This window comes from Ambystoma mexicanum, chromosome 3q, assembly GCF_040938575.1.
Source record: "Ambystoma mexicanum isolate Mex_15411 chromosome 3q, UKY_AmexF1_1, whole genome shotgun sequence".
Taxonomy (NCBI): Eukaryota; Metazoa; Chordata; class Amphibia; order Caudata; family Ambystomatidae; genus Ambystoma; species Ambystoma mexicanum.
The window spans coordinates 170,387,826-170,408,644 of NC_090926.1; the positions used below are offsets into that span (position 1 = coordinate 170,387,826).

Below are 20,819 nucleotides of genomic sequence, written 5' to 3' on the forward strand. Positions count from 1 at the left end.
CCCAAATGACGCATCATTATCAGATGGCTCATCGTCCTCATAAATAGAGGTTAGTGATTTAAAGTAATCCTTCCTAGGTAAAGAAGTGAAAATTCCCTCTGGTAAGGGCGTCAAAGGTTTAAAAATGTTGAAGTTGATGCTTGAGGAGTCGATGTCTTCGATGGCACTAAAGGTATCGAAGGCATCAATGGTGCCACTGGTGTCGATGAGCCTGCTGGCGTATTTTTTTTACTTGCGGCTCGAAGGATCCTTCAATTTCTCATCATGTCGAGACCTTGATGGCTTTCAATCCGGATCTGGCCTTCGTCCCGGGCTCGAGGGCACGCTGTATTTCGCTTGAGCCCTTTCCTTACTGGCTTTCGAAGGCGCGGTAGGAGCATGGCTGGTCGAGGGTTTTTGGTTTTCAAAAATGTTGAGCATTTCTAACCTGAATGCTTCCCATTCGGCAGGAGTGGACTCCTTAGTGGGACAGGATATAGCTCTCAGGATAGGAGTCAGACGAGGACGCCGAAGTGGGTGACTTATGGTGCCTCCTCTTCGACTTTCTCGCTGACGATGAGGAGTGGTGGGAGTTACTCCTTGACCTGGACATTTACGCCTTCTTTCTTTGAGGCAAGTCGCCTCTCGCATCGTCAGAAGAAGGTTTCTTCGACAGGGTAGTCGATGGGGATTTCTTAGGGTTTCTACCTACCGCCAATTTCCCCTTACGCTCCTTCAGAGCTTTTTCGGTCATCGATACACATTTTGAGCAAGCCGAGTTCTTGTGCTCCATACCGAGACACCACAAGCATACTCGATGCGGATTGGTTATCGACATCTTGGAACCGCAGTCTTCTTAAACCCGGTCTTCGGGGTAGACGGTGTCGAAGACTAAGACATTTTCGTATCTTTCGCTAAGTTAATACTTAAGTGTGCCGTAGAACTCGAAGCGTAAGCTTACTTGGAAAAAAGGACCTGAAGCCAACTGGCGCTGCTATATATGACTTCAATTACATCATCCTCGAGACTGAGGCCCAGGTCTGGCAAAAACATAAGTCTGAAGCAGCTGAAGCTGGATATTGAATATCAAAGATGAGGAATACGTGGGAGGACACAATCCATTTGAAGTGCATTTTTGTAAGTATTGGCTGCTCTCAGGCAGCAATAAGCAAAAGCTCCCATTAAGGGGCTTTTGCTTGATTGTTGCCACAAGAGCACATCATTAACTAATACACAGAAAACTGGTTCTGCTGACAAAATGGTGGCCTCCAAGTCTTTGAAAATCAAAACTTGAAGCCTCATTTTGAAGCATATTTTCCATAGTGTTCTTTTTAAAAATAATGCCAGTATATCTTTTTTATTATGGCCAACATTTTTAAAGCATAACATTTTTGAGTGAACTTCCCCTTTAAGAAGTACAAAAGGGATGTAATGGTATGTGGACTTCAGCATAAGTCTCACTGACCACCAAAATAAATTTGAATCAGCAAAGCAAAAAATAAAGCGGAAACATTAAAAAAATAGGGTAAAAAAAACAATACAAAATATGAATTTTTAGATTTCTTATTCATTTTCTCCAGTAAATAGCAGGTATGCTCAACTAAAATAAAATATGTATTGCTTGTAGGCTGAAAGTGACAGGGATCATTTATAATTTTTAATGCTATTGATACCAGACACAATGCGCTTTATTATAAAAAGATGTTCATTTTAAAATCTACTCAAATACCATCAAGACTAGGTACTCCATCAGCGTACATAGATGCTATGAATGACCTCTTGAACTAATACCAAAGTAGTAAGAAATTACTTTCAAACAATACAAGACTGCAAGTTTAGAAAATTGAAGAGGATGGGAAAAGTTCCTATTGCATAAGTAAAACTCAAACTAGTTAAATTTGTGACGATCACACATTATTTTAGTACACCAAATTAAATGTATTGTCATTTTTAGAATTACTTTCTCTATGTGTCTTTTATGGATGTTAATAAAAAATGGATTAATGGTTTTAATTTTAATTCAGGTGTGTCATTTTGGATACATTTTTCATATTGTTAATGTTATAGAATTCAGCACTACATAGTAAGTATTCACTGGATCCCAATTAAGATCTAGCCTTGAAAAGCAGATCCCAAAGTAGTCAAAGGGGTCCACTGCTTAGCACTAAAACGTTAATATTCATGGTGCAAATTTTAGATTCCTTTTACTGATAAAGTCCAGATTTGCAGGGAGAATGAATATTCCATACTTTATACAAATGTATTAATTACTATAAGCAATTCACTAGAATATACCATAATATACATCCAACTACATTACTGATAACAATGTTAATAATTTAGAGCACTCTTCAATTGTGACTAGGGAATAAGCACCTGCTTTACAGGACTAGGATAATTATTCATGATATTTACGATACTTGTTACCATTCCATTTTTTCAGAGACCAATCATTATCAAGATGCATTTGCTTTTAGTCCAAATAAGCAAATCATTCATGAAAGAATTTCCAGAAAGTGCAAGTAGTGCTCTTTACTCCTGATGTCCCATAAATCAAATTGCATAAGCCTAGCAAACTGTTGCTATTAAATAATTCTCAGTACACGAGTAAAGGACACCCATTAAAATTGCCTGCTCATGAAAACCCTCTACCGTGTTCATTATGGCTTTCGATACATGTCACTTTATGGCAACATATTCCTGCACTATTACTCCAGTTCATTTTACATGATCTGAACCTCTGCACACCAAAGAAACAAGAGCGTCAACTACAGAAGTGTTAAGCTGTTCTGGGAACATGATGCTAAATCATAAATTATATATGTGCCTAATTAAAGATTTCTTTAGTTAATTAAATGAAAAGTCTTCATACAGATTACTACTCGCCAGAGCTCACTCAGGTAAATACTTTAAGTCTCTCTCCACTATGATCCTAGACCACACTAAGGACACCAGTCTACATAATAAATTACAAAAACTTTATCAAATATGGATGATCTGGATTGGTTTCTTCCCTCCTCAATCAAGAAAACCTCCCACCTTTGTATAGTACTGAAGATCTCCAGTTTAACTAATTGTATTTACAGTGCAGCCTGTACTCCTGACTGCAGAGTGAAATCAAGAATTTTGTTGGGACATATTGTTTTGAATAGCACTAGCAAACGTTAAAGGTTTAAGAGCGTTCATATGGGGTAAAAAGATTGAAAGTCAGCTTAGAATTAGTAACATTTTGCGGAAGAGAACATTTTTGATTTTTTTTATGTGAAATCTTTTCCATTCTCAAAGAGGGAGGTAGGCTATTCCCTGGCCCAAAGCCTTGAATCTTGGGTACACTAGCAAATTCTGGTTGGTAGATTGTAAAGTTCTTGCTGGATTGCAACAAGTAAGCCTGGATTGAAGATGTTTAGGGCCAGTTTTAAAATAACATTTGTTGAGCAAGGTGGCCAACTTTAAGTCAATTCTTGCATGCCCTGGGAGCCAGTGTAAATGGCGTATCATTTGAGTAATATGCATTTTGTAAGGGATATTTGCACCTGGAGAAGGGCTTTCAGCCAATCATGTGGCTGGAAATGTGGGCGAGAATAATCTTGGGTGCCATCATCTTGATTGTGGTGAAGTAACAGGGAATGTCTCCCTGTTGTCTCCCAAACTCCTACTGCCCAAACCTCCCCACAGACACTGTGTATCCTTTCCCCATCCCTGCCTCCCTGCTTACCTGCTGGAGCAGAGCCTTCAGTCACAGCATTCGGCCCTGTCCACAACCATAGAAAAGGGACTCGTCCATTTTCCATTTACTATGGCTGTGGCAATCTTGCTTTTTTTACTGGAGATTGGTCTTGTGCAATATATGCAGAGCCCGTCTCCATTACCTACCCTGTATGGACGCCATGGAGGGGGTTATTGCTACATTAATCACTCACCATGCTGCATTGTTTTGTTGTGGGATTTGTAGTCTAGAAGTTAACATTTTGGGAGAGCCCATATAAATAGAGTAACAGTGATCTAGTTTTGTCCTGTTAAAACTGGCTTTAGTTTTCATGTAAATTTCTTCCAGGTATGGTCTGAGTTGTTTAAGCAATCCACGATAGTCGGTGGTGCCATTAACCATCCTAATGACTTGAGGTGTTAGTGTCATATGTGAGAAAAATGTGATTCAGAGTTTTGACAAGTGTGTAAGTTTACTTCATTGACTGAAAAAAAGAGGTAGGATGAGTTGAGACAGAACTGTTGGTATTTCATGAGTTTATTACCGTTAATTATGTTTTATTACTGTTTAGACCAGTTACAATCCATTCATTGTTTGATAGATGAAAACATGTATTGGTGGTGGTCATTGTGCCGGACAGTTTGAAAAAATGCTGGCGCTCATCAGCATAACACTGGAAACCTACTTTTAAAGGCACACTGAAGATCATGTAGTGGCTCAACAAACATTTTAAAAGTAATGAAGAAAGAGTGGCACTCTGGTGAACTCCACGGTGAACAGGTATGTGTTTAGTGAAAAGTCCACCTACAGTCAGAGTTAAATCCATTAGTTAGAAATTAACTGTACCAACTGTACCAACTGTACCAACAAAGAGCTCAATTTGGTTCCCTGGCCGCAGGGTGTAATGTTTCCATTATGATCTCGTGGTCCAACAAAGATCGAGGTCAATGAGAGAGTGCTGATCAATGTTCCATGACAAATCGTTCTCTGGCCTCTCTACCAGATCAGAATCCTGATTGGAGGTCCCCAAGAGGCTCACAAGATTCAACAAAAAACTTAAGTTGCAAACACCTTAGGTTGAGCCAGGGTGAGTGTGGGTTTATTTAATGGAGTACTAGACTAGATGGCTTTTAACATAGTCAGGATATGGCCAGATAAAGAGAGGTTTACAAATGATGGCAGAAAGGGAAGTACATTCTAAATACATTATTTTAGCAAGAAAGGACCAGGCAGAATTAATTTCAGACACTACATTTTCAGACCATGTGAAATTCAAAAGGAGTGGAAGCTAATAGCTGCGAGGAGCATTTTTCCTGTTACTGTGGAAGATTTCTTATCACTCATGTAAGTTGAATATTCTTCAAAATAGATTACATTTCTTGTAGCCATTTTTACATGACTGGATTAGAAGAAATGGGTAGAGATTTATTCTCAAGTAGTTGTGCAGTCTGAAAATTCCTTTGAGTTATTCAATGTTTCAATCTCTTTTGAGATTGAAGTCTTTTTTTGCCCAGCCATTTTAGACATTTAGTTGAAGCATAAGGTCCTAAAATGATGTAAATCAACATCCTGATGCATTACGACACTCATTAACACAGCAAAGTATATTTCGGGACAATCAGAAAGTATTCAAAGAAAGAGGCTCCTGCTAGAGCACCTGACTGGGTTTCATTGTGTGGTGCAGCTTCCACACTATCCCTGGTACAGAAGGGAAGGAAACAACTACCTGCAGAAAAGAGCAGCAACACAAATTCTGAAAACATTTCTTAAATTGGATGCAATAACAGCATTCTCACGCATGTTTGGGTGCGCTGTTCCTCTTTTCTGCAAGCAGAAGTATTTGAAACTGCAAGAAAGCTAAAGTATTGCATGAAGTTAACAGTTCACTTCGCTTCTCGTTTTGACATGCATTTACAAGTGGACATTATCAGAATATCAACTTACGCCATTGAAATGACACTGAAATCCAGCCAGTTCCATGGATCGCGGAGGAAGGTAAAGCTATCTATGCAGAACCCTCTGGCAATAATCTTCACAAGAGATTCAAATGTATAAATGCCAGTGAAGGTATACCTGTAAACAAGGTTTTGTGAGAAACAGTTTTTTTAAAAGGGTAGTAATAATTTACCAAAACAATAGCTCTTCAAATGCTCTTCCCGCAAACTATTTTGTAATTTTCATGGCTCGATAAAGAGACTTAAAAAGTTTCCAACATTTTGTTCAATCACCGTAAACATGCAATCCCCAACAGTTAATTATCGATCAACAGTATAACAGTACAATTCATGTTTAAATCACCATTACAAAAACTATACAAACGTGCAAAGGAACTGAAGTCCTAGGACATGGTCTGATCATTCAGTGGTTCCCTTCTCCCTGCCAATGACGACTGTGCCCTCCTGTGGCCCCCAACAGTTTTTTTTTAAGCGAGGTTGGCACACTGTCTCTTCCCAATCTCACATACTTGATTCTCGAGGATTGCAGTAAGGTTACCTGTAGCACGCTTGTGACTTTCTCTCATACATAAACATCCATGGCCGATGCTCTTGCCCCTTGCAAACGCTGTCCGATAAGGACCTGTCCGTCTGAGCCTTGGTTCACTGTTGAGCTAAAGAATGTCAGACTTCACCGTAGACAGTCAGAAATCAAATGGAGATCCGCCTACTTGCTGGATGACCGTCTTTCCTATCGGCTAGCCACCCTTGAATATCAAAAAGCCATTAGAGCAGCCAAACAAACATATTTCAGTAGCAAGATCGAACAGCCCATTGACCAAACCAGAGCCTTATTTGCTGTTGTTCAGTCCTTATCTGTGCAGGCTAAGTCTCAGCCCGCTATCCCGCCATCTCAGGAATTGTCTGACTCGGTCTCTTTTTTCTGACGAGAAGATATCAGTAAAGTCATTGTTACATCCCACCCTCAGGAAGCACGGCATGTTCCTTCCCCTTCTGTTCACACTTCGGCAGCTACTTTGGCTGTGCAATGGTCTTCTTTCCCAGTGTTCTCAGAGAAGGAAGTACTGGCAGCACTTAATGGTCTTAAGTCTGCATTCCCACAGGACCCCATCCCGCTCCCTATACTAACAAATATTTCTGCTGATATTGTTTCACGACCTATTGAGGCCGTGAATGATTACTTTTCTTCTGCGATCATTCCTGGCAATCTTAAGCATCCCCTTATCATCCCGCTGCAGAAAAAGCCTGGTTTGGACCTTACTATTCGCTCTAATTTTGTCAGATTTACAATAAACCTCCCTTCCTTCCTCCTCACCTTTATCGTCTAGGTCGTCTTCTTGTGGTGCTGTCTTTCTTCGTCTGCGTATTTCCTTGGTTTTCTTCTTATTGTGTAAATAAGGTCGGTCTCTGCTGGAAGCCACGCCATCGGGAGGTAAACCCCCAACCGCGGGGCTCCCCGGGAGACCGTCCTCCAACAGGGAAAAAGCCTCCTGGCTGAAAAAACCCTGTATTGGATCCTTACGGATGTTTCACAAGAATGGCTTCATTCAAGGTACGTAGTCCACACGAGGAGGATGAGCGTGTGAGAGAGAGACGGAGTGGCTTGGGGAAGCAACGGAACGGGAAACGAAGGTAAGAAGAAAAAGAAAACAGAAGTAAGTACGCTCGAAGAGGCGAGAGGGCAGAACAGTAGGCAACGATCGAAGGGACGATCGCGGGAGAGAAAGACAGAAAAGATAACAATGGAGCGTTAGCTCTGAGAGTGAAAGTTACTAGCGTTGGCAGGACGGTGAAAAGCCGGAAGGTGCAACGCATCCGAACGCCAGCAATTCCTCCAGTATAAACAATGGGCAGCCATCTTGAAAAAAACACTAGACCGCTCACAGGAGAACGTAGTGTAACGTGAAGGCACTTTCAATGGAGTCTCCAGGAATGCCATAACTTCCATCGGGGAAGCATGACAAATTTTCGACCTATTTTCTCTACTTCCCTGTCTTATGAAACGACTTGAAACTCTAGTGTCCCCTGTACTTAGCACTTTCCTGGAGTCGTCAGGCTTTTCTGACCCATTTCAATCTGGATTCTGCTCGGGTTGGGGTACGGATTCGATCCTGGTCTCCGTTGTGGATGACTTGTTTTGCCTGGTTGACCAGGGATTTTGCTTGATCCATCAGCGGCTTTTGATAACATCAACCAAGTCTTAGCCTGGTTTTCTTCTTTTTTGACGGGCCGCTCTCAATCTGTTTCTCTTCCCCCATTCTGTTCTCAATTGACTCCTTTACTTTGTGGTGTTCCCCAGGGCTCTTCAATGTCCCCCAATCTATTAAACCTTTATATCTGACCTCTTCATTGTATAATTCATGCCTTTGGCTTTCTGTGTAATGCCTACGCCAATGATACTCAAATCATTGTGCGGCTGGACCTTACCCAACCAGAGTCAGCAGGTCGACTGCGGAACTGCTTGCAAGCTATTGGTGACTGGATGGCCGTGAACTGGCTTAAGCTCAATGAAGAAAAAACAGAGGTGTTGGTGGTGTTTTGGACCCCCGAATTCTGGCCTGATAGTCTTGGCTCATTTCCCCATCCTGTCACCTCAGTGAAAGACCTAAGGGTCAAAATCTCGGCCTCCTTATCTATGGCGGATATGGTTTCTTTTGCATGCCAAAAAGCCCATTTCAAACTTTGGACTCTTTGCAAAGTCATACCTTGTATTCCTTCGAAGTTCCACACTCCTGTGGTCTCCTCTTTGGTCATCAGCAATATGGATTATTGTAATGCCCTCTACCTTGCCCTCCCAAAACATCTGCTTTAACGCTTTCAGCTGTTACAAAACGCGGCTGCCAGGGCTGTGCTTCGTCCTTGTTAGGCAATGTTTGTATGCAGTACCCACTGGGAACACTACACACATCTCTGACTACAGGTATAGGAAACCCAACCTTTGGAATAAGCTTGTACTACACAGTTTTGGTACCGTTTTGAGCAGCAAGGCTTATCTCAAGAGGGCTCAATGTGAGCTGTAGTGGAGTTACACAGGGATTTACAGTTACAAGTATTCAAATAAACTCTTACACAAGATTATTAATGTATTTATCAGTCAGTTATAATAAGCCTTCTTCAGAAGGGAGCAATATAATAGTAACCATCAAATACACTTCATGAAATACACACTCTTAATATTTCTAAATCGGTAGATACCCTTTTGGGATGGCCCACAGACACTACCTACACCATCAGGTGACTTCAATTGCTAGGGTGCTGGGGACATTAATATATCACTGTTGCATTTAGAATCATAAGTCATAAAAAGGTTAATAAAAGGTTATTTAGAATATACAAGAGACCACAAATATTCTTAAGCAGGCAAATACTTTTGGATCCTCCCAGAAAGAGTCATTCAGTACATTAGGCCAGGCCAAAGTCAGTGGGCAAAAGTCTTATAGGATGCAGCACATCTGGTAGGTAAGTAGAAAAAGTATTTGCACAATGTATTAGGAGTCTTTGAAGAAAAGAAGAATCAAATGTAGGGCCCCAAGCTGATTAGACTTGTGAGTAGTAGAAGATGCAAGCAACTCTACAGTAAGAGGTAAGTTCTCTCAGACTTTGTACAGTACCCTTAAAATGAAGAAAAGATGCAGCAGATGACTTGTTCCTGTGCAGCTCTTCAGAGCCCACTGTTCCTGGGCCTCAGTCGTGGGGACAAGAGGGAGGACGTCGTAGGACTCGTGCACTGCACCGGTTATGGTCAAAACTTGCAACCGGCAAACTTCACTTTCAGTGGCTGTTCAGTGTTTCAGCTCCTCGCATCTACCGCAAATAGCAACACCGTGGTTCCTGGCTGTCGAGATGGACTTTCCTTGCTTCTGGGGTCCCGCGCTCTGTTGAGGGGGCTCAGGCTCAGTCAGTCCTGCTTTCTGGGAGTCCGAGGGATCTTCCTGGAGCTCTAGAAAATCTTAAAAGACACGCACACAATCTTGTGTTCCTCTCCCTGGCTATACGGTTTCCAGCAGCAACTCTCAGGAAAACAAAACCAGCTCTGAGATGGATGTCCGGGTGGCTTACTTTGGAGTTGATTGGTCCCACCAACTCAAGGGGAGAAGTCGTCCTTGAAGGGGCTTCTATGCCAATGCAAATGCAAATTTGGAGTTTCAGCACAGCAGCAGGGCTTTACCGGGCAAACCAACGATCCAGGAGTTGTCTCCTCAAGTGCTTCTTCTGTTCCTTTGTCCAGTGGTCAACTCAGCCTTGTCTTTTATTCAGTTCTCTCCCATTCATTCCAGCCTAGCTGTCAGTCACCCAGCAGGGTGGCTGTCCTTGCTGGACAGTCAGCCGGCCAATCATCACAGAGTGCATTTGGGTCTCCTAGGAGACTAGGCACAGGGAGATTTGGGCACCTCCCTCACTTCCTGCCCACACCAGACACCCTGGAGCCAGAGGCATGTTTCACTCATGAATCCCGCCAAAGGCAAATCGGAAAATGGGTCCAAACCTGGTTTGGCGCGCAGAGTAAATCTCAAGAAGGACCTTTCCACAAAGATATGGCGAAAAAAGAAGACCGGGGCCATGTTGACAAAAATGGCACCCTTGGGTGCTTTACTGCAGCTGCGGACGCACACACACCACAGTAGTTAAAATGAAACCACTGCAATGAGCCATTCAGTGAGGAGAGGGTAACATAAAACATGTCACATGAGAATCTAGACAAGGGATACTAGGTAACCCCTCCAGCACCCTATTATAAGATAGTGTGTGCTGGGTCTAGAAAGTTACAAATGTAAGTAAAGTCAATTTCACTTTACTGCTCTTGGAAACAGTACCAAGAGAAGGTATTCAAACCTATGGGAAATCTGAAAGACTTCCCTGTACCACTGCACTGAAGGTGCTGTGTGGCACAATATAAAAGATGATGCCTATTGAGTTTGTCAGACTCCACAACCAAAAGAAAGTGTTCAAAAATCACATAAAAAATACATGAGAGAGTGGGAAAAAGGGTCTCACTCTCCTCAGGTTGAAAAAAACAAGTCCTCAAAATCTAGCAAAGTTGCTGGGGGTCTCTAAGGTGGAGGGAACTGGCACATTTCTGAGAATTCTCCCCAACAGTCCTCCCTTTGGTGTCCATATGACCCCTCTGTTGCGTCATCTCCTTTGGCTCGCTGTCGAGCCGTGCATTAGAATTAAGGCTCTGTGCGTGGTTCATAAAGCTTTCTACAAATTGGAAGTTGAACTTCTCCAGCAAAAGTTTATGTACCTACCAGGCTGCTCCGCTCTCAAAATCTGAAGACTATACAGCCTGCAAGCGTTAGGCATGACCGGGTGGGTGGGCGTGCCTTCTCTGTGGCGGCTGCAAAGGCCTGGAATCAACTCCCTTTTTCTCTAGGTAACAGAGGCCAATCTGCCATTTTGTCGTGCTCTGTAGACCTTTCTCTTTTAGTTCTCATTCTCTGGTCGAACTTACCTCTTTAGTTTAGCGCCAAGGTGCCTTCGGGCTTATGTTGAGCTCTATAAGTGTCATTAAGATAATAGAAGATGGTGGTACGCCTCTAGAAGATCACAGACCCGTGAACTCTAGCCAATATTTGCACAAAAGTTTTTTATTAAATTATTATTAGAAAAGGGTGCTAAAAAAGATAATATAAGCCCATAGAAAGGAAATTAGGAATTTTCCTTCAAGCATTGGATTACCTCTTCTGTGTAGGTGGGGTAGTCACCCTTATTTATGGTCCCGCAATACCATTTCAAGAAACATTCAGTCTTACATGCAGGAAACCATATAGATGTATAAAGCATTTACCCAGGGACTTGTCTGAAAAAAATCACAATTAACTTTTAAGATTAGCTGAAATCCACTACTGTATGGAAGCACTTCCCATTGTGGTTTTCTGTAAAAGGGGATCTGTTGAAAGGGTTATTAGCCAACCTAGAGCTCATAATATAGCAAACTATCGTTATTACCGCTCTGCAGACTAAATGGTAGAAATTAGCTGTCCACCAAAAATATCCGGTTATTTATTAAGCAGGCTTGATAGTTTTGTAAGTGTAAAACTCGCCGAGACATGTTCTGGTGACAGTTATAAAACTTGCATAGCAATTGCATGGGAGAAATAACCAAACTGCATAAATAGGGGCACACTGGCATAGTACTGCTCAAGCTGGCCTGACACTTTTCTGACAAACATTGCATGATCAGATTCTGATGGGAAGTGGGTGGGCGGGGGGGCGGGGTTTGAGAGCATGAAAACTAGCATGATAATTTGTTCAATTGGGAAAACCAACGAATGTCAAGATTAAAAATGTGGCATGGCCATTTTGTAGGTTAATGCCATGAGCATTCTTTCACCTTAGTCTGGAACTGGCATAATAAACTCCTAGGGTAGAACTAGGACAACAGGGTTTAAACGGTCATGACAATATGTGATTAACGGAGGAAGTTTGAAACTGGCTTGCCAATGTGGAAATTGATATGCAATTTAAACGGGCAGGCTTGCACCTGGAGATACATCCTTTGGGTACCACGGTGCACTTGTGCAACACTCCCAGCAGTCTGCTATGTGGGTAATCATATTACAATTAGCAACTTGTACAATTTGAGTAACACCTTCATTTGTTAATAGACCCAGATTATTTTTGCAACACTCAAATACTTTGTAACCAATTCACCATGTGATAGTATCGCATGCAGGTAAGATCAATTCCAATTACATTTCATGTTCTGATTACACATGAACATGGACACGGATGTGCTGTATACCTCGTGGCACTATATTTAAATAGGTGTAGTTCCTAAATATATGACTCGACTGCCATTTTCTCGGTCAGGTTGTGGTACACTACATCAGACACTGTTATACCGATGCACATGTTCTACTTTGTATGCAGCGATCCTTTCAGACAAGCACACCTCTTTCATGGGCAAACATGAATTGTTGCAAGGAAATGATCAAGGATACTGTGGCTGGCCCAGTATTTGCGAATCCCAGGTGTTGTCTCTTTTCAGAACTGCCTGTAAATATTTTAGCTTTGGTCTTTTATACTGAAAGATGTGTTGTGAAATGACGGTAGTAGATCACTGAATTCCCACTTGCAGCATGCCATGGACCTATTGCTGAGGGCATCAGCTGTTCGGTTCTGCACGCATAGCAGTTGATACGCCTGCAGCATCATCCGTTGCAAATGGCTCAGTGTCATCGTTTTTGCGTTTCCTGAGAGCGAAGTGGGGAGCTCTTCTGCCCTGTCCGGTATGCGGATGCAACATATTGCAGTTGTATTGTTACTGCCACCTATGCAATCGCGTAATTGCATGTAGTTTATATGGAGTATACTCTAATGGTTTTCACACACATACAGGAACATAATTCTTCTACAATAAGGAATTCCATAGCTTTTCTCAAAACTATATATCTCAGCGCATTCAATCCATGATTTTTCACTTTCCTTATACTTCTGTTCATAGCTGCTATCAGACCTTTATTCCCCATATATAAATCCAGTACACGTTCAAACCAGCAATGGTCTTGCAGTGGTTTACTTCTGCTGTGCTTGCGATACCACTCCCTTCCATTGCAGATATAGAACAAAACTGTTTCCCCACATCGAGTTCCCGCGATAATGTCAGCAAGTCTACCCTCCCCTCCCCTCCACAACTGACCTGCTCTCTCTACACCTTCAGACCAACTTTGAAACCTCAACGGTTCATGAAAAGTACTTATAAATAGGGGAGCCCACAAGTCACTTAAAGGGGATGGCCAAGAAAATAGCACGCCAGCTCCTTTTTTCCATAGAGTCCAAAACATGCATTACCCCGAGTGGGACTAAATCCTTCAAGGAAGGGAAGAATGCGGACCCCACAACCATTCTCCCAACGTGATTGGGTAGATAGTACTATTGCCAAGACAAATCCATGGTTTACTTTTCTTTTGGTCCCAGTTTATCATTTAGAACTTTAAGTTGGGATGCTACGTAATAGCTTTCTGCAACTGAAAACCCAATTTCACCTCGTTCCCGTATGGTATTCTCTCCCCCATCAATATTCCCTTCCGCGGGAAACAAAGTAACATTACTTCAACTTCTTTTAAAAACTCCAGGGTGAGGTGGACTGCAGCATAAAAAACAAAAACAGCAATGTAGGAAATACATTCATCTTTATAGAATTAGGCCTCCCTACCCATCCCAACTTAAATGTCCGGCCTCTCGGCAAGTCAACCTGTATTGCCTTACATAACTGGGAAAAGTTAACGGCAGTCCAAAGCATTAGTTCGCCAGACTTGCAAATATGTTATTTCCCCATACAAATCTTGAAAGGCTGTTATTTCAAATTCGAAATGATATCTTATGCTGCCCTGCCAACATGAAGAAACCGATTTGTCAATGTTAACTTTATATCCCAAAGGTTTCCCATACTCCTCTTGAAAGCCCTGCAATGGGTTCACATGTCTGCGCAGAATGCATCATAGCATGGACTGCGCACAGGCTCAGCTTACATTCAGCTTCTCTTACCATAATTCCTCTAATGCCTTCCTCTCAATGTATTTTCTCAGCAAGTGGAACAATTACCAGGGCAAAGAAAAGAGTGGGGACACTGGGCATCCCAATCTCGTGCCTCCACTCAAATGTATCCTACAAGGTAAAAAAACATTGTCCAACTCCTCCACTAGCTTTCGAGTAAAGCTCTGCTATCCATTTCAGCCAATTGGGCTCAAAACCAAATGCCTACAATGTCTCTACTAAAAAACTCCAATTCAACATGTTGATTGCATCCTTGCTTCTAACTAGAAGAGAATAGGGCTAGATGAAAGGTATCTCGCTTCAAAGATGAGGTGGTCTTTCCCAAGTTATCCACTCTTTGCCTCTCTGCCACAAACCCCACTTCGCCTGAGCGGATTAACTAAGGTACACCTCTCTAGAGTCCTAACACAAACGTTTTCATGTATACTTTTAGATAACAATTAAGGACAGCTATGGGCCTATATGACTTCTATTACGCTATGGATCTTTCCCGTCTTTGTGAAAAATAAAGAGGGTGGCAAATTACGACCTTCAACAATTGCAATGAAACTGTCTTCTAACTTGGGAGCCAAGGGATCTATAAACGTCATACAAAACTGTGTCGCCATCCCCAACACCCAGGCACTTTCCCAGCTTTCCTTTCCGTGACTAGGCTTTAAAGATGGGCAAATTAATCTGGAAAAACCATTGGAATTTTGACGGAAAACAAATACTCTATCTGTCGGTCGTGGACTGCATTCTCTGAGGCAAATCAGGACTCACAGAATTTAACTAGGTTGGTTGCGACCAATACCGCAAGTCTGGGACCCTCACCCATATTAGAAAACAGGAGTAAAGTTTGTCATTTCTCATAAATCAACTTCTGGGCTTGTGAAGTGGAAGAAGCCAAGAAACAGGGAAAAGGAGTAATTCCCAGATATTGGAACAACTCATCTTGAAAGAAGACATTTCTTTTGATTAATATCATCCCTGACTTTTCCTTTGATGAAGGGGTTTCATCAGCACCTTTTTGAGAGCAAGGTATTCTTGCACTTTAGATTTATGTTATTAGTTAGGGTGAGAATTATGGGTTTGGGACACAACAGTGACTAACGTTTTATGTGGACATCCTGACAGTTTCACTAGTTTCCTTTGAGGCAGGGATACGCCTCTAAGTACTTTGGGAGGCATTTTTCCAAACCCTTAATTTACTTTAATAAACGTTTAGAACAACCCTGTCCCCACTGTCTCAGACCCTTCATTCTGCACCCTTAGAGTACCACATTTTCTAATTAACACAACCATTATGTAACCCTTTATCTCCCAATCTTTATTCATGACCTCATTTTTTAAATTTTGTTTTCTGAAGACCTTTCTTAGTCTGCATTTTATTCACTCTCAAACTTTCATGATCCAGTTTTTTTGCTCAGCTCTATTCCCATTTAGTCTTATAAGATAAAGATAGTGGAGTGATTTCTTTTTCACCCTTCATGCCTTGTTCTCCAACTCATTTCTTAGCTGCCTGTTCAATGACTTCCATACTTGAAAGAGAAGGATTCCTCCCGGAGTGCAAAAAATCAGTGTGAATGGATAGGCCCATCTATACTGATCATTCGTCTCGCTCAGTCGTGAGGTCAATAGGTAACATTCCTTTTTCTTCTCCAGTGCTAGAGAAGACACATTATGCATCACCATTACCTTGCTTATATACTGCAGGCTTCCCTGACCTTCATTTTTTTAAGTATTCTATGTCCATTAAACTGTGACATCTAGTTACTAAAGATCTAGGGCCTGTGCCCCTCCACCCGACCATATGTTCTCACTCAATCTTCAAATAAAAGGAATCGTCCCACAGGGGAAGCGTAGGTTAATCAGTTTCTGCACCCTTTTCTCAACATGCTCTTCCATCTCCCCAAACCTTCACCAGAATTCCAAAAATGCTCATGTTGGTTCACCATTCTCCATTTTCAATGTTGGTGTTGTTAGCACCAGGTCTTTATAGTTTCGCTCTGTCTCTTCCAGCCTCTTCTCAAACTGTGGAAAGCGGGCTACATCCTGGCTATAGCCTGTTCTATTTTCTCAACCCTTCCTCTGAGCTCGCTTACTGAAGATTTAATCTCCAATCTCACTGCCCTAATCTCTTTAAGACTCTCTCGTATAAATGGCTGTCATTGCTACAGTCCCTCACTACTCCCGTGTTCATTTGATGCTCTGCCACAATTCCCTCCAAATGCTTTAGGGGCACATATGCAAACTCCCCAATCTTATCTTTTAACTGCTTCGCTTTCCTAATCTGCTCCATGTGACTGTCGCCTCATTTTTTGTAGCCATTTCTCTCATAAAATTGGTCACTTGTTGCTTCTTTTCGCTCCCAGAATCTCCTTGAACTTACGTTATGATTGTGGATGGGGCTTTAGTTTGATATCTCCTGCATCCAGACCAAACTATGCTGGCCTGTTGGGTCCTGCTCACTGTTAAAATGGATTTCTAAACTCTGACCTGGTGGGCAGAGGTTTAGGAGGCCATACTAGTTTAGCGGAACAGGGGAACCTTCTGGACTAGCCAGACCAATCAAGGTAGCTTGGTGGCGGTCAAGACCAAGTCTCAGGAGGCGGTGAGAGTGATCGGAAGCCCACAATGAGCACACACAGCAACGAGCCACAGATTACTCTTAGACAGGTGTATATCAAAAATACATATACATTTATCATAGGCCTTATAATCAAACACGAAAAACCAGAGTAATAAGAAACAATTACCACACAAGCGTTTCACTAGATTACATATATTCAATTGCTTTTAGCCTAATGCAAGATGGGGGAAAACACATACACAACCTATAAGAGAAGGGGGATTAACACATGTATTGCATTGGGCGATCTTCAGAATGCAAACCCTAACTTAAACAGTCCCACCCTACAAAGTAGGGATCCTTGCGCTCAACCGTACAGCAGCGTTTACAACGCGCGGTCGTGAGCAAGAGCGAAAACGGTACCTCTTCATGGGGCTGTAGCAGCTCAGGGAGCGGGTTGGGGTGATTAAGAATAAGGTGCCTTTGTTCGAGGAGGGTCTACCCTTGCAGGTAGAGGACTTTCGATGTTCGGGAGTAGGTAGGGAGCGCAGGCTAGCCCAGCCAAATGAGGATCTTTTAAAGGATTCTCGTGGGTAAAAATGTATCGGCTGTGCCAGGGACCACCGGTAAGTGAAGCAAGTACTCACCGCTCCTCGGCACAGGTCGGACCAAACGATCCCGCTTTCAGCGGCTGCAGGACAGGATGATCATCAGTGATGGGGACAGTAGCCTTTTCTCAGCTCACAAAGAAGAGAGGAAGAAAATTCCAATGCAGCAGGCGTCAGGACACAGGAGGGCAGATCAGCAAAACCCCTACAGTGACAGCCACCACAACGTAGTGATGTAGGAATCACAAATGCTTGCGGCGTGACGCACGCTTTGTTTGAGACTCAGAGGAGCTAGGACTGGAAGGAGAGAGCCCAGGACCTCAAGCTAACCATTAGCTCAAGTCTCGAGTCACAACTCGGGACGGAGGCACTCCTATGCAATATCCTGGGGTAGAGCTGGTAAGTTCACTGGATGCCCCAGGAACACTTTCAAGAAGGCTCTTGGCGGGTAATCAGGAGGTGCAGAGAGTAGTTGTTTCCACTACTCCAAAGGGTCAAAGCACCCTTGCAGGCCTTCAGGATCGATGAAAAAAGCAGGGGTCTGATGGGACAGCAACGGGCTCAGGGTGCCAAACCTTCCAGTGCGTCTCTGGCGGTTCCACAGGTCTGCTTCAGCGTTTCAGGATACTTGGCTCCTACTGTCGTACGGAGCGAACTCCAGTTGATCGACATGGAAAGGATGCAGGGCCCCTTCTCTCATCCAAGATTGGAAAGTTGGGATAACCAATGAAAGATCTATTCTCTTGCATGCATGCCAGGCGTGGGCCAATCATGGTCCACAGTGGTCTCAGTCATTCAGGCATACCACAATTCCTGGCACCGGTAGTGTGGATTGGGACCAGACAGTCCCAGTCCTCTTCCTGGGCACTAGCACATGTGACATGCAGGAGCCCACGAAAGATTCCGTTTTTGAGAACGGCTGCATGCCCAAATAAGGAAATTCCGGGTCAGCCCGACCTGGGTGATGGCTACAAACAAGATGGCCAAAGGACAGAACAAAAGACTTTGTGGCAAGGCCATTTTCTGCACTGGGCACCATCAGGGACCAAACGTGATAAACAAGTTATGGTACAATAAAAAGAAGTAAACTGCTGCCACCAGTTCTTCCTAGACATACTTGTCTCACCACCAAAAATCCTTAGCGAGTGTCTAGGGTCATAAAATGAAAAGATCACTGTGCGCGGTACAGTAAGGTACTTGGCATACAAATAAAACATTACCAAAAATTGGCATCATAGTCCAAGACGAATGGAAACATTTTCCCAGTACTGACACTCTGAAGGACGTGTCAGTTTCCCCATAACAAATGTGGAGTACAGCTGAAGGCTGTGCCCCACTGGAAAAAGTCAGTTTAGGTAAGTTAAACAAAAGCAAAAAGTTTGAGGGGTCCACATTATGGAGGGAAAATTACATTTGGAGTAATCTTTCCAAACACTCACCACATCTCTCCCTATGCCTCCAGGATCAAACAATGCTTTCCATGTTGTTCTATGTAACTTAAGTACTTAATGAGGTCTCAAGCAGCCCTCTGCAGTGCTCTACATTCTGCCTCGTGTGCCAACTTCCTTCATAACGCTTATGGTGTCTCTACTATGACCTGGAGATCTCCCTTGGCTCCTCTCCTTTCAGCCTTCTACCCTCTTCTGAAGCCCTGCAATCCGCCTTGGTCTACTAATAACTAAATCACTAAAGTCCCCTGAAGGTTCTCCATGCGTAATCACTGTGTGGAGCAGTCGTCCACACCTCTGCCCTCCACCCCTGCACTTCCTTCTCACCTGTTGGGTGTTCGTATTCTTCCTCAATTAGCAAGCCTAAACCCCAGCACCTCAACTGTTCATCACCTCCAGCCCATTTGTCACTTGGAGAGATCATTGGCAACTCTAGCTGTCTTCCGGGCCTCGCCCCGCCTCTGACTTTTCTCGTCGCGATATGCACAAACTGGCCATGTTTTGGGGGGGAGGGAGGTTCCAGAGAACAACTAACTCATAATAACACTTTCCATTGGTTTATCAGAGGGAGGCAAGGGGTTCAAAGTGAAAGTTCTGTGTGTAGATCCAGTACAATGCTGGCATTGATGCTGCTCCCTCCTCCCCCCCCCTAACACACTCCAATTTTAGTTTTGTCATAAAATGGTTGAGTTCAAATTGGCCTCTATCTGCCACCTGGCATTCTCAGAAGGAAATGCCTGCATTTGTTTATATTTAATTTAGCTTTATATAGCGCCTAACGGCTAAGTGTTGTGCAAAATTACATAGGACACAAAGGAGAAAACATATCACAACTTAATAACCATCTTCCTGCTTCTACTCTCCGTCCTCTGAAACTCATCCAGAATAGGACTGCGAGACTTGTCCTTGGCCTCAAGTCCAGGGATCGTATCTCTCCAGGACTGAAATCTCTGCATTGGCTCACAGTGGCTGCGAGGATTAAGTTGTAAACCCGCTGCATTGTCCACAAGGCCTTCTGGGGTATGGGGCCTCAATACCGTCAACTTTCTCTTCCTAAATATCTTCCTTCTCAAGCTCTTCACTCATCCACCTCCAACTCCCTCAGGGTCAGTTGAACAAGTTACTTACCAACTGTAACGTTCTTTCGACTGGATGTTCCTCCCACGTATTCCTCATCTTGTGATAAATCGTTATCTCCAGCTTCGCTGCTTCGGAAAAAAAAATTCTCGGCAGAGGGCGCTGTGCTCGAGGTCTTGGCGTCGATTGTCCCTCGACGTACTCCGTACTCTGTCGACGTCACCGATGGTATAAGTAGCTCGAGCCGCGCCCGTTGCTTCAGTTCTGTTTTTTCGATAAAATATATATACGAGGAACACCCAGCCGTGTCCCATGACCGATACATTCTTCGTGAGAGGAAAGTGTAAGAACACGTAAACTGTACTGTGGGGTTGGATGGGAGGGTCGATGAGGAATACATGGGAGGAACATCCAGTCGAAAGAACGTTACAGTTGGTAAGTAACTTGTTCTTCGAATGGATTGTGTCCTCCAACGTATTCCTCATCTTGTGATAGGCTCCCATAGCAGTATCAATTTTTGGAGGTGGGAGTACCATTTCAGTTTGTGGACAGAATGCAGAACTGCCTTTGCAAATAAACCCTCGTTAGAGGAGGCAGTGTCCAAACAATAATGTTTAACAACGGTATGTATTGTTTTCCAGGTTGCAGCTGCACAAATGTCTGCTGCCGGGACTCCCCTCTTTAGAGCCGCAGAAGTAGCCATTCCCCTTGTAGAATGGGCACGAAGCCCATCTGGTGGTTCTTTTCCCGCTAATCTGTAGCATTCAACTATGGCTAATATGATCCAGCGGGAAATGGTCTGTTTTGTTACAGATAAGCCTAATTTTTTATCAGTGTAACCCACAAACAGTTGGTCATCTTGTCTCAATTTAGCCATCCTAGAGATGTAAAAGCTAAGAGCCCTCTTGGGATCTGATCTATGTAATCTCTCTTCTTCTTTGCCCAGGTGAGGAGGAGGATAAAATGTTGGAAGTACTATTTTTTTTGACAAATGGA

The 20,819-nt window shown here is 43.1% G+C and overlaps 1 protein-coding gene across 7 annotated transcripts in view; it reads right to left on the bottom strand.

The window, feature by feature from the left end:
• The window catches only part of SCN8A (sodium voltage-gated channel alpha subunit 8), a 1,610,732-nt gene that overhangs the window by 1,212,660 nt on the left and 377,253 nt on the right, over positions 1-20,819 (bottom strand). For all 7 annotated transcript variants that reach the window (XM_069653414.1, XM_069653412.1, XM_069653417.1 and 4 more), the window contains exon 5: positions 5,630-5,758. In XM_069653414.1, the coding sequence (XP_069509515.1) occupies positions 5,630-5,758 (129 nt within the window). The remainder of the gene's footprint in view (positions 1-5,629; positions 5,759-20,819) is intronic.